This window comes from Tamandua tetradactyla, chromosome 12, assembly GCF_023851605.1.
Source record: "Tamandua tetradactyla isolate mTamTet1 chromosome 12, mTamTet1.pri, whole genome shotgun sequence".
NCBI classification, from domain to species: Eukaryota; Metazoa; Chordata; class Mammalia; order Pilosa; family Myrmecophagidae; genus Tamandua; species Tamandua tetradactyla.
The window spans coordinates 29,118,467-29,132,158 of NC_135338.1; the positions used below are offsets into that span (position 1 = coordinate 29,118,467).

The 13,692-nt window shown below is 42.7% G+C and overlaps 1 protein-coding gene across 1 annotated transcript in view; it reads left to right on the forward strand.

The window, feature by feature from the left end:
• Positions 1-267: 267 nt before the first annotated feature.
• Positions 268-13,692, forward strand: part of TTC9 (tetratricopeptide repeat domain 9) — a 41,106-nt gene continuing 27,681 nt past the window's right edge. Inside the window, exon 1 of the mRNA XM_077122882.1 lies at positions 268-673. Coding sequence (XP_076978997.1) covers positions 268-673 — 406 coding nt within the window. The remainder of the gene's footprint in view (positions 674-13,692) is intronic.

The following is a 13,692-nucleotide window of genomic DNA, read 5'->3' on the forward strand; positions in this document are numbered from 1 at the left end:
CGGGCGGCGCGAGAGAGGGGGAGGGAGGAAAGAAGGGGAAGGCAATCCGAGGAGGAGAAGGAAGGAGGTGGAGAGAGCAGCCTCCGGCAGCAGGCGAGGAGAATGGGAGTGAGAGGCGACAGACCGCCGCGGGGTGTCACGGCCGCCTCGAAGCCTGCGAGGCGCCCAGTCGGCGCCCGCCGCTTTTAAATCCGGGAGAGCGCGGCGGCGGCGGCGGCGGCGGCGACTGGCGGATCGCGGCGCGCTGGGCGCCGGGGCGGCGGCTGAATGGAGAAGAAGAGCTCGGCGGCCGGGGCCAAAGGGAACCCGAGCTCGCTAGCGGCCGGCGAAGGGCAGCAGGCACCGCCGCCGCTGTGCGTCCCGGGCGGCGGCGGAGGGGCCCCGGCGAGGGTGCAGGCTGGGGCGGCGGCCGAGCCGGCCGAGCTCATCCGGCGCGCACACGAGTTCAAGAGCCAAGGGGCGCAGTGCTACAAGGACAAGAAATTCCGCGAAGCCATCGGCAAATACCATCGGGCGTTGCTGGAGCTGAAGGGGCTGCAGCTGCTCCCCGGGGAACCGGAGCGGGACTCGCGAGCGGCCTCGCCGGCCGGAGACCCCAAGCCCCGCCGCCTCCCAGAGGAGCAGAGCAAGACGGTGGAAGCCATCGAGATCGACTGCTACAACAGCCTGGCAGGTGAGCCGCTCGGGCTGCTCCCCGGCTCCTCCTCCCCATGTCCTCGCGCCTCCGGCTGGTCGCTAGTCCCCATTTCCCGGCCCCCCTTCCATCACGGTCGACCACTGTGGTGTGCCTCCGGTGCAGATCCCCTCCTCTGGGGAGGAGAACCCGGGATGGAGGCGCTTTGGGAAAAGTGTGACTTTTAGGATGATATCTTACAAAGGCCATAGTCATCCCACATCCCTTTCCCTGCATAAATCGTAAATCTCGCCTATAAATAACTGGGGCAGACTAGAAAGGGACCCAGTTGGCCTGGTGGTGCCGCTGCTGCTACTACTCACCAGTGGACTTAGGTCCAAATACGAGAAGCAGCGCCCAGGTTAAGTCTCCCGCACCCACCGCATGCCCGCGTTTTCCTGTAGTAGGGTCCTAAGGTGCAGCCCATCCAGCGCACCTGACTATTCTCTGGTATCATTGGCATCAGCTGGCTTCTCCCCAGCTGACCGCATCCCTGCGGGTAAGGTCCTTCCCCAAGTTTCTTTGGCCCAGGGGCAAAGGGCAGTTTGCTACTATGCCTTCAGCATCCTAGGCAAAATGGATTCCAAAATGCCACTTTCTTCCGTCTGAGCTCTGCTGAGGCTTCTGGTTGCCAGGTGAGGAGAGAGATCTCAAAGGGAACACAGTTCATGGTTGGGCTTGAGCTGTGCTGCATTCTGTCTCCACTTGGGTGGAGAAATCCTCCTTTTCCCTGCTCTATTCTTACTAGCTGGCTGCTAGAGATGAGGAAAAGGGAACCCTTCTGTGGGCATAAGAAGACATATATTCCAGGGTTTACTTTAGGAATTAGGGTTAAAGACAGGCAGTGTAAAAAAAATTTTAATTCAGGCACAGAAAAATTTAAAACCTAAAGAAAAAAGGAATCTGGGTCTTTCTGGGACCTTTCTGTGAGAAGGTGGAATGTTGGCAGAGGCCATGGCCTTATATTTGAGAAGCATTCTTTCCCCATTTTCCCACCCCATTTGCTGGGATTTTGGCATGGTGGAGCTCCAAATAAAAGGCCGTTTCTCCTAGACCCTAACCCTTGAAGTTGCCTGAACTGGCTGGAGCTGAGTAGGGTTTGGAGTGGGGATGGGTGTGGCTTGGGTTGGTGTGTGCCTAGGGCCAGGCAGTTGGGGGATGAAAGTAAATATCCATACTTCTGCTCTGTTCCTAAGTGCAAACCTGCTCTGTTTACTTGGAAGTTTCTCATGCCATCCCATCTCTGCCCTCCTATAAAGCCATGTCCGATGTTGTCTTTAATCAGACAAACCCAGGTCAGGGAGGCACTTGGCAAATTGTGAAGCAGTTTACAAACTTAAAGGATTAATAGTAGGAGTGGTAGTAGCAGCAGTTGTAGTAATGGTGCTGCTAGTGTCAGTACTAGTAATAACAGCAGCAGATAAAGTCATAGGACACCAAAGATGGAATACTTAAATCCATCACGAGATCTGTCTGGCTTGATTGCCTTTTTTCCAGTAACTCTCTGGCAGACAGGCTGTTGCCCAATAAATAAAGGTCATGGCGGTCATGGGTGAAGGAAGAGACACTTTGGATCTGAGTGATAATGGAGTTTTATATTCAGTATTATTCATGGGTGTTCTAGAGCTGCCCCTCACCCCACACTTCTGGCTGTCTGCCAGTAGCTAGCACTGCCTGCCTTCCACCTCAGAAGTGGCTGCATTTCCATCCTGAAACCAAAGATGTGTCCTTGGTGAGGCCACCCTGGTCAGACACTTCCACCCCCCACTCCCCACACATTTTGGAGAACTTAGGCGGTGAGGGAGAGGGGGTTATCCATAGCAGATTTTCTCCCTTTGCTTCCTTCATCCCCAGTCCCCACTGCTTATTAATACTAATAATTTATTGTGTGCACTGTGCTAGGCACCCTATGTACATTATCTTTTTAATATCTTCCTAACAATTTGATAAAAGAAATGTGATCAATTTTGCAGAGGGGAAAAAAAAAACCAAAACCCTGAGGCTCCAGAGCTGTTTAACTACCAAGCCCATGTCGTTTCTGTCATCATACCTTGATGCACAAAGTCAGCATCCTCTGAACTACTGTGTCCCTTGAGCCCCGTCTCAGGTGGGCTCTAACGCCCACTTCCTAAATTCCCGTGGAAAGCTCTCAGCCCTGGTACCTAGGAAAAAGAAATATAGTACCTCTGTTCAGAGCTTTAATAGGGCTATTTCCAATATTATCACATGCCACAGAAGAAAGAAAAGATAAGCTGAACATTTCTTGTCAAAGCCACACTTCTGTATCTTGTATAGAAAACTGAGCTGGAAGGAGGACGCCACAGAGAAGTCCCCAGGGGGGGAGAAGTTGAATCCTGATGTTGACTTCCTTTGGGGCAATGTGTAAAATCAGTCACTACTCAGAAGTTCCAGCTTATGGGAAAACAGCCTTTCTTGTTATAGTGCAAAAGTAATATGTACTTATAATATATATTTCCTTTTAGAAAATAACAAAGTATAAGGAAGAAAACAGAAAATTACCTCTAGTCCCACCACTGAAATCCATTGTGCTGTATTTCCTTCTTGTGTTTGTTTCCATATATAAATGTAAACTGTTTCCAAAGCTGAAGACCTCCTATATATACAGTTACAGATCCTGGTTTTTTTTTCCCACTTACCATTATGTCGGAAGCATTTTTACATTTCATTAAAATACTTTCATGAAGATTATTTTAAATAGCATTATAAAATTTAAAAATATGTGTTTACAATGATCATTTGATAGAAAGGGAAGGAAAGATGATCAGTGTTCTTGTTGTTAGATTCAGAGCAGTGCAGCAGGGCCCATGAGATATTTTCCCCCTGTGCCTGAGAAAAGGAGATAGGCCAACAACTCAGGTGTATTTTGGTGGAAAGGTTGTTAGCCCTTCTATCGGGGCTACAATGCTGGATGTTCAACAGGCTCCAGGTGTGAGCAGTTTGAGGCTGCTCTTTGAAAGATATGTTTTATTTCTTTACAGAGCTGTGCATACACCGAAAGGTTTGGAATTTAGAAGGAAACTTGGACTAGCCCAGAAGTACCTGGAGGGTTAGGCTTTGTTGCTAAGGCTCCAAACAAGAGGCTGTTGTGAGGCTTCCAGAGGAAACCTAGGCTCAGCGGGCCTTTGTACTTTGCGTGAAAGGCTCCTAGAATGGCAAGGAGGCTGCTAGAATGTGCTAGGGGATGTTAGTATAACAATCTATATAAATGACTTGAGGGAATCCCATGGCAGGTGCACAGGTGATTTGCTAAGTGTCCATGGTTGTGGTCTGTTCTGCTTTGAAATTCCTTCTGATTGGAAGGGATCTGGCCAGTTTTGTAAGATGCCTCTGTCAACTTGATCTTGCATGTCTTATTCTGAGAAATTCAAGGAAAGGGATGGGGGAACATTCTGTCTCTGCAGAATTTCATATGACTCATATAATGGTTAGAAAAAGACATTGTGACCTGCCTGGAGAGATCTAGGAATCTGATCTATGCAGAGATTGCAGAGGAAGCATGTGTTGGCCTGTTGATTGCTCTGACCTTGAACAAGACACAGGACCTCCCATGGGCTCAGAATGTTCCTTGTACAACCCCTTGAAGGGCAAAGCCTTTTCCTCTACGTCTGTTCCTATGGGGCAAGAGTGGCTCCAGCTGGAGGTATGATCAAAAGGTTGCAACACATAATGGCTTTGTTGGTAATTTTCAAATGGTGTTCAGAGCTCAAATCCTAGCATAGTAGGAGGATGCCCACATGAGGTCCATGGCATTGGATCTCAAAGCTAGGAGTATGAGTGTCAGCTTTTGCTTGTATCCTGGGATGCTCTGATTCCTTGGATAGGCCCCTACCACTTCATTTTACCTCCATTTTCACACTCATTTAGAGCTATGTTTTGAAGGGGTTTTTTGGTTCACTTTCCCAAAAAGGCCAAATTCAACTGGGATACATTGGTTGGAGGCATCTGGAACCAGCCTTCTCAGTGCTTTTCAGCCTATCTTGAAGCTTGGGACCAGGGCCAGCTATATAATTTGCAGGCTGAATGCAAAGTAAAAATGTGGGGCTCCTTGTTCAAAAACAAGAAAAAGTGCCATTAAAGGTATTAAAATATGAAACTCTTTCCTTTCTTTTATAATCATTCTTTTGACTTGACCTGGTGTTTTTTTATTTGCAAATAATGTTATTTCAAGTAAAGAAAATTAAAATTTAAGATGATTGGCATGAATTTTACTATTCATGTTTATATTGTGCAATGCCAGTTTTAAGTGGAAATATGAAAGCTCTTAATTTGTATGTGGAATCCTACAAATTTCACAATTCTATTTCATAGCTCATGTATGCATATGTATCTTAATCTTACTAGAATAGTAGAAATGCTGCAGGAAACTAACTCAACTCTTTATATGTGTACTTTCTACCAATACTCTATCTTTGGCCTACTGATGAGTAAGGAAGGACAGAAAAGAAAAGGAAATATGGGTTGCCCTGTGTTTTCCTTTCTTTTTATACCTAATTTTTCAGCATAAGTAGTTGGCTACTACAGGGAAGTAACATAAGTAGGAAAGGATGGGATAGGATTCCTTGGTTATTTGTGTTTCTTAGAAACACCACTGTCTTACATCTGCATTTGAAGCAATTTCCCACTTGAATGGAAAGCATGGCCTCTCAGGGCTGCCAGTACCCCTGCTTTACTCACCCTTGCCTTATACTCGCATTGAGTCTCACTGAACTCTCACATTGTGGATACACTGGAATTCTGTGCTCATAGGGCAGTGTGAATGCTACATGTGAGGGGGTAGCATGGAGTGGGAGATGCACAAATTGTGCACATCTCCTCTACTCATGCTCATTCCCCATTGTCCCATAACACTTAACTTAAAATAAATACAAATTTAAAGGTAAAATTATTAAGAATTTCAAAAGGCAACAGCAGACCATTAAGCCAAGTATGGGACCCTTCTGAGCACAGGACTTTGTATAATTGTACAAGTCACCCCATAAAGCCAGCCCTCCATGAAACATTAGAAGACAATAGGGTGGCTACCTATTGTACAAAATTGGATATAGACTCTGAGGCAGATCCCCAAAATTGGTGTGGAACTAGAAAGCCAGAATAAAGAAGAATGAATTACAAATACAAAACTCAGCAGTGAAAAGGAGGTCAACAGCTAGAGACAATAATCTGGTAACCAGAAGATCAATGTGGAGGTAAGAATTGGTCGAAGTATGAAGAGACGAGGGGCCTCATGCTAGGATATTCAACCAACTTCTGTCATGTGGACTGGCGAGCTTGAAAGGCTGAGCCATTGTATAGATGGCATTGTTCCTTGGGTAGCAGCTTGGCCAATAGATCTTTAGGACCCTGTAGATCCAAGGAAGGATGTGAGAATTGAAACTTGCTTGAATGCTCTCAAGGAATGTTCAAGGAAGAACATTCTGAATGTAGACTTTGGGCTCGTTAATCCACTAAAGTGGATTCCGAAGCCCCTAAGTCTACCTCCAAGGGAAATGAGTTGGGTGGATCTTAGCCAAAAATTCATTAGGTGACATCTTAAAGTCAGAGTCTCTACAACATTCAAGTTAGTGGGAATCAGCTGCATTGCAGACAGGAAGGCTGAGATGTAGAACAGCCAAAAGCTGCTCCCAGTGCTTTGCAGGTTGTAAGTGACCTCCAGATGGAAACTTCCCTTCTTTCAGCTGTTCTCTTTCACCCCCAGAAGCTGTCTACTCTGAACAACTAAGATGTAAACCTATTGTTTCTACCAGTCAACTAGAGGTTTTCTAATGCCAGGTATTTGGCTTTGGGAAAGTCAGATATATGTGTTTGGAACAGTTTTCCATTTTACCCAGATGATTAGTGTGGCCCATTCCCAACCACAAGTTCTGGCACTGACAATGTACCAGACAATAAAGGGCAAAGATAATGCTACAAAAGATGAAAGGACTTTTGTCTTCCTGGTGGCATTCAGATGGCCTTGAATTATTTGTTAGGAGTTTAAAGCTCATTATCTTTCTGATATAGAAACATTTTTATATCAGCACTGAAATATTTTGTCTAGTAGGATCCCAAACCTAGAGCTCCCCAAAATTTTTGAAAAGAAAACAGGATGTGTAATGCCAAGGAGGATCACCTTGAATTACAAGAATCCCAGGTTGAAATGTGTCCAGGTAGACCTTGCCTCCTATCCCTCCCTATCTTTCACCTTTCTGCCAAAAGGGTTTTATAAAGAGCACCTGAATTGCTCTTTATAAAGAGCATGGTTTAAACTGAGAAAGCTTATGGGACAAATGTTTCCCTTCCACAGTGTTGCTGTGTGGAAAGAATAAAAGTGGCTTCAGAGTTATATAAAATCAGAATTTTAATTTAATATTTGAATATGACCCCAAACCTTACTTGTAAATGAATCTCCTTGTCAATGTTACCTACTTGTCATCCAGTAACAGCTTAGGCATTTCTAATGATAAAGAACGTACCAACATCTAAAGTTGTGTATTTGACAACTAAACCACCACTACAATAATAATAATAACAGTAATAGTTTAAGATTGTCATGAAGACCCAAGTTCCTGACACATAGTAGATGTTTAATGAATGTGTCTGAAATAAATGGAAATGCTTATCCTAGCATTTGCCTGATGTTAGGGACCCAATAAATGTAATCTCTCCATTAGTGTTTATTGAGAACTTAGTATACAGCAGTTAAACATGAAGGTCAAGGTCCCTGCTTTGATGATATACAAACACGCACACACACAAATATATATACATACATATATGATCTTACCTGATTTATACAATTTTGTGAGGCAGAAAACTCAAAACAGGAACAGTTAAGTAACTTGCCCATGGTAACATACGAATAAGTGACAAATTGGGACTTCTCATCCTCTAGTCTGTATTTCCAAAGCCTGCAGTATTAACCATTCACCCCACAGCTTCCATCTTTAGGAGTTTCTTCTTTAGATGCTAATATTTGTCTCTCTGAAATTTCTATCAGTTGGTCCATATTCTACCCTTTGAAGCAAAATAGAATAAATTTCATCACTGTAGCAAGGGCAGGCTTTGCCTTTCCTAGGGCAACTCTCTTGCTCATCCTCCAGTCTTTCCTTCTATAGATAAAACATCCTTTGACTGTAACTGTGCCTTGAATGATTAGGATTCCCATTTTTATGGCCATCCTAGGTGGTTAAGGAACAAATGTCCTGAGTTCTATAACCAGGTCATAGTATTCTCATGTCACTAGGTTGTGACCTGAATTTGTATGGACAGAGACCAGTGAGGAGCTCAGTGAGTCATAATTTCTAATGAGACCAGAGATGGCAGAATCCCTTCCCACATCACCTCCCATTTTCTCTCCAGTTGTTTCAGAGTGTGTGAATTCTGGTTAAGAGGTCTTGAAAATTTTAAGTGGAAGTGTAAAGAGTTCATTTTAGCCATTAAAAAATGCATCTAATGAACCAAAAGCAAGGTCATGCTCTTTGAAGGATAAATTTGTCTCAGTTCTTGTGCTGATTTGAAAGGAAGTGTGCCCCCTAAGATAAGCCATGTTTTAATATAAATATCATTTCATAAAGGTAGAATAATCTCTATTCAATACTGTATGTTTGAAACTGTAATGAGATCATCTCCCTGGATGATGTGATTTAGTCAAGAGTGGTTGTTAAATTGGATTAGGTGACGACATGTCTCCACCCGTTTGGGTGGGTCTTGATTGGTTTATTGAAGTCCTATAAAAGAGGAAATATTTTGGAGAATGAGGAATTCAGAGAGAGCATATTGATGTAGCCATGAGATGCAGAGAGTCCACGAGCCAGCAACCTTTGGAGATGAAGAAGGAAAACGCCTCCTGGGGAGCTTCATGAAACCGGAAGCCAGGAGAGAACAGTAGCAGATGACAACACCATGTTTGCCATGTGCCCTTCCAGCTGAGAGAGAAGCCCTGACTGTGTTCTCCACATGCCTTCTCACTTGAGAGAGAAACCCTGAACTTCATCGGCCTTCTTGAACCAAGGTATCTTTCCCTGGATGCCTTTGATTGTACATTTCTATAGTCTTGTTTTAATTGGGACATTTTCTCGGCCTTAGAACTGTAAACTAGCAACTCATTAAATTCCCCCTTTTAAAAGCTGTTATGTTTCTGGTATATTGCATTCCAGCAGCTAACAAACTAGAACAGTTCTCTACAGAGGTCCCCATCTTTAAGAACATAACAGGAGGGGTGGGGCAAGATGGTGGCATAGTGGAATTTAGTTCGTGCTCCATTCCGTTTCCAGTATATTGCATTCTAGCAACTAGCAAACTAGAACAACCACATACCAATGCAACTGGACCCAGGGAGCAGGAGTGTAGCTCTGTAAACCCTTTTTTTCTTTTAATTTATTAGATAGAACTGCAAGCACTCTGTTCTAGTTTGCTAGTTGCTGGAATGCAACACACCAGAGATGGATTGACTTTTAATAAAAGGGGATTTATTTCATTAGTTCTTCAGAGGAAAGGCAGCTAACTTTCCACTGAGCTTCTTTCTTATGCGGGGAGGCACAGGGTGATCTCTGCTGGCCTTTTCTGCAGACCTCTGGGTTCCAACAATTTTCCCTGGGGTGATTTCTTTCTGCATCTCCAAAGGCCTGGGCTGAGCTGCAGGTGCTGACATGAGGTACACTGAGCTACTTGTCCTGTGCTACGTTGAGCTCTCTCATTTAAGCACCAGCCAATTAAATCAAGCATCATTCATTGCAGCAGGCACGCCTCCTAGCTGACTGCAGGTGTAATGAGCAACAGATGAGGTTCATGTACCATTGCCTCATGTCCATAGCAGCAGAACTAGGTACCTTCACCTGGCCAAGTTGACACCTGAACCTAACTACCACACACTCTCAGACTCCAGCACTGTCCCCAGGAAAGGGCAGAACTAGGGCATGTCTGAGAGACAGAGTACCTAGTTAGTTGATAGAGGTTAATTCCCTAAAAACCTATGTTCCCCAAGAAAATGGGGGCAGGGCCCAACTAGAGTGGAGGCCCTACTTCAGAGAATTCTTGCCCTAGGGGCTGGAAAACAGAAGCAATAAAAGCCCGCCTACTACCTCACCCCTGTCTCAACCACACCCCTGGCAGAGAGAGTCTGCTGAAATTAAAGGCACCACATCACTTTACACTGGTGGGAAGCCCAGACAGAGAAGCACAACATACTGGTCAGGATAAGAAAAGAACAAAGTCTAGAGGCTTTATAGGAATGAGTGACAACCTGCTGGGTCTCACACTCAGGGAAAACTGATGCTGGCTACTCTGTCCTGATAGAGGGCTTATCTGGTCTGGGAAAATCTCACTGGGGTCAATGATATCTGAGGAGACACTCCTCAAAATAAATAAATAAATAAATAATAAATAAATAAAAGTTCCATTTAGCAAGGTCAAGAAGCAGAAAAATAAAAACTGAAAAATTCTGATCAGTTAAACAGAGCCTATGCTAGAAGACTAGAATGAGTTGAACTGAATGTGAAAAAACAGATAGAGAACAAAGCCATCCCAGCAAGAAAACCTTTGGTGAAAGAATGTAAAGAACCTCCAGAGTAAACTAATTAGGGAAATCAAATACTTAGATGCCAGCAGAAAATGAGACATACTAGGAAAATCAGAAATATGACCCAGTCAAAAGAGCAAACAAGCCTTTCAAATGAGATACAGGAGTCGAAACAACTAATTGAGGATGTTTGAACAGACATGCAAAATCTCATCAAAAATCAAATCAATGAGATCAGGAAGGATATAAAGAAGACATTGGGTAAACAGGAAGAAGTCAAAAGTTTGAACAAACAAATTACAGAATTTAGGGAAAGAAAGGCACAATAGAAGAGATTAAAAAAACAATGGAAAACTACAAGAATAGATTGAAAAAGCAGAAAGAGGATTAATGAATTAGAGGACTTTATGTCTGAAATCTAAGACACAAAAGAAAATATAGGGAAAATAATGGAAAAATATGAGCAGGGTCTCAGGGAATTGAATGACAGCATGAAGTGCACAAATTATACATGTTGTGGGTTTCCCAGAAGGAGAAGAGAGGGAAGAGGAACAGAAAAACTAATGGAGGGAATAATCACTGAAAACTTCCTATCTCTAATGAAAGACATAAAATTACAGATCCAAGAAGTGCAGCGTACCCCAAACAGAATGGATCATATAGGCATACTCCAAGACACTTACTAATCAGATTGTCAAATATTAAAGACAAAGAGAATTTTGAAAGCAGCAAGAGAAAAGCAATCCATCACATACGTACAAGGGAAGCTTGATAAGACTATGTGTGGATTTTTCAGCAGAAACCATGGAGGCAAGAAGGCAATGATATATGATATCTTTAAGATTCTGAAAGAGAGAAACTGCCAACCAAAGAATTCTATACCCAGCAAAACTGTCCTTCAAGGGGGAGATTAAAAGTCACTGACAGAATTTGTGACTAAGAGACTGAATCTACAAGAAATACTAAAAGGAGCACTACAGGGACATAGGAAAAGACAGGAGAGGTCTGGAGAAGAGTGTACAAATGAAGACTATCAGGAAAGGTTAAGAGAAAAAAAAAGCTATGACATATACAGTAGTAAAATGTTACTGGATCAAAAAACAGACTGGCAGAATGGATTTAAAAACAGGACACATCTATATGCTGTCCACAGGAGACACACTTTAGACCTAAAGACAAAAATATAGGTTGAAAGTGAAAGGTTATATTTAATGCAATAACTAGAAAAGAACAGGAGTAACTATACTAATATCTGACAAATTAGACCTCAAATGTAAAACAATTTAAAGAGACGAAGAAGGACAATATGTACTGATAAAAGGAACAATTCAACAAGAAGACATAATCATAAATATTTATGGATGGAACCTGAGTGTTCCAAAATGCATGAGGCAAACACTGGCAACACTGAAGGGAGAAGTAGATACCTCTACCGTAGTAGTTGGAGACTTCAATTCCCAGCTCTCATCAATGGATAGAGTATCTTGACAGGATCAATAAGGAAACACATTTTGAATAATACAATGAATGAATTAGACTTAACATATATTTACAAAACATTACACCCCACAACAGCAGGATACATACACATTTTTCTCAAGTGCTCATGGATCATTCTCAAGAATAGACCATGTGCTGGTTCACAAAGCAAATCTCAATAAATTAAAAAAGATTGAAATCATAGAAAACACATTCCTGGATCATAATGGAATGAAGTTGAAAATCAGTAACAGGCAGAGGGCCCCAAAATTCACAAATATATGGGAGCAAAACAACACACTCTTAAACAACCAGGGGGGCAAGGGAGAAATTACAAGAGACATCAGTAAATATCTTGAGGTAAATGAAAATGAAAACACAACGTATAAAAATTTATGGGATGCAGCATAGGCAGTGCTGAGAGGGAAATTTATTTCCTTAAATTCCTATATTGAAAAAGAAGAAAGAGCAAAAATCAAGGAGTTAATGGTTCACTTGGAATAACTAAAGAAAGAATGGCAAACAAAAGGAAAGAAATAACGAAGATTAGAGCAGAAATAGATGAAATTAAGAATATGAAATCAATAGAGAAAATCAACAAAACAGAAGCTGGTTCTTTGAGAAAACCAATAAAATGATTGGACCCTTAGCTAGGTTGACAATCAATCAATCAGTCAAATAAATAAATAGAGCAAGGATACAAATCAATAAAAGCAGAAATGAAAGAGTAGACATAATCACTGACCCCATAGAAATGACTCAGGTAATAAGAAGATACTGTGAACAACTATGTTCTAATAAACTAGACAATGTAGATGAAATGGACAGCTCCCTAGAAAGGCATTGTATTACTCAGCGTCCCTTAGAGAAACAGACCCAGTAGGAGATATCTGTAAATATGAGATGTATAAAGATGTCTCATGCTATTGGCCACGGTGGCTCAGCAAGCAGTTTCGATTCCCAGTGCCTGCCTATGTTTGGTAGTTAGATTCAGTTGTCAACTTGGCCAGGTGAACATGCCTAGTTCTGTTGCTGCAGACATGAGCCAGTGGTATGTGAATCTCATCTGTTGCTGATTACATCTGCAGTTGGCTAGGAAGCACGCTTGCTGCAATGAATGACGTTTGACTTAATTGGCTGGTGCTCAAATGAGAGAGCACAATGTAGCACAGCCCAAGCAGCTCAGCACTCCTCATCTCAGCACTCGCAGCTCAGCCCAGGCCTTTGGAGATGCAGAAAGAAATCACCCGGGGAATGTTGTTGGAACCCAGAGGCCTGGAGAGAAGGCCAGCAGAGACCATCCTGTGCCTTCCCATGTAAGAAAGAACCTCTGTGGAAAGTTAGCTGCCTTTCCTCTGAAGAACTAACAATATAAATCCCCTTTTATTAAAAGCCAGTCCATCTCTGGTGTGTTGCATTCCGGTAGCTAGCAAACTAGAATACCATGCAAAAAAAAAAAACAAAAACAAAAACAGGTGTCTCATGCAATTGTGGAAATGGAAGAGTATAAAATCCTTCAGACAGGCTGTGAAGCTGGCAGCTCCAATGAAGGGTCTGGACAAACTCCACAGCAGAGGCTCAATGGCTGAAGAAGAATGAAAATGTCTCTCTTTTTCCTTAAAAAAACTTTAACTGATTGGGTCATGCCTTAGTTGATTACAGATGTAATCAGCCACAAAAGCAATCAACTGACTGACGATTTCTTTTACCCGCCTTCTGGTTCATCAACCAGCCATGAAATATCCTTGCAGCAATGGTCAGGCCAGTGTTTGCCTGACCAGACAACTGGGCATAATCACTTGGCCAAGTTGACACCAGAACCAAACCATCATAGGCATGAACAACCAACATTGACTCAAGAAGAAATAGATGACTCCAACAAACCAATCACAAGTAAAGAGATTGAATCAGTCATCAAGAAGCTCCGAAAAAACAAATGTCCAGGACCAGCTGGCTTCACGTATGAATTCTACCAAGCATTCAAGAAAGAATTAGTACTAATCCTTCTCAAACTCTTCAAAAA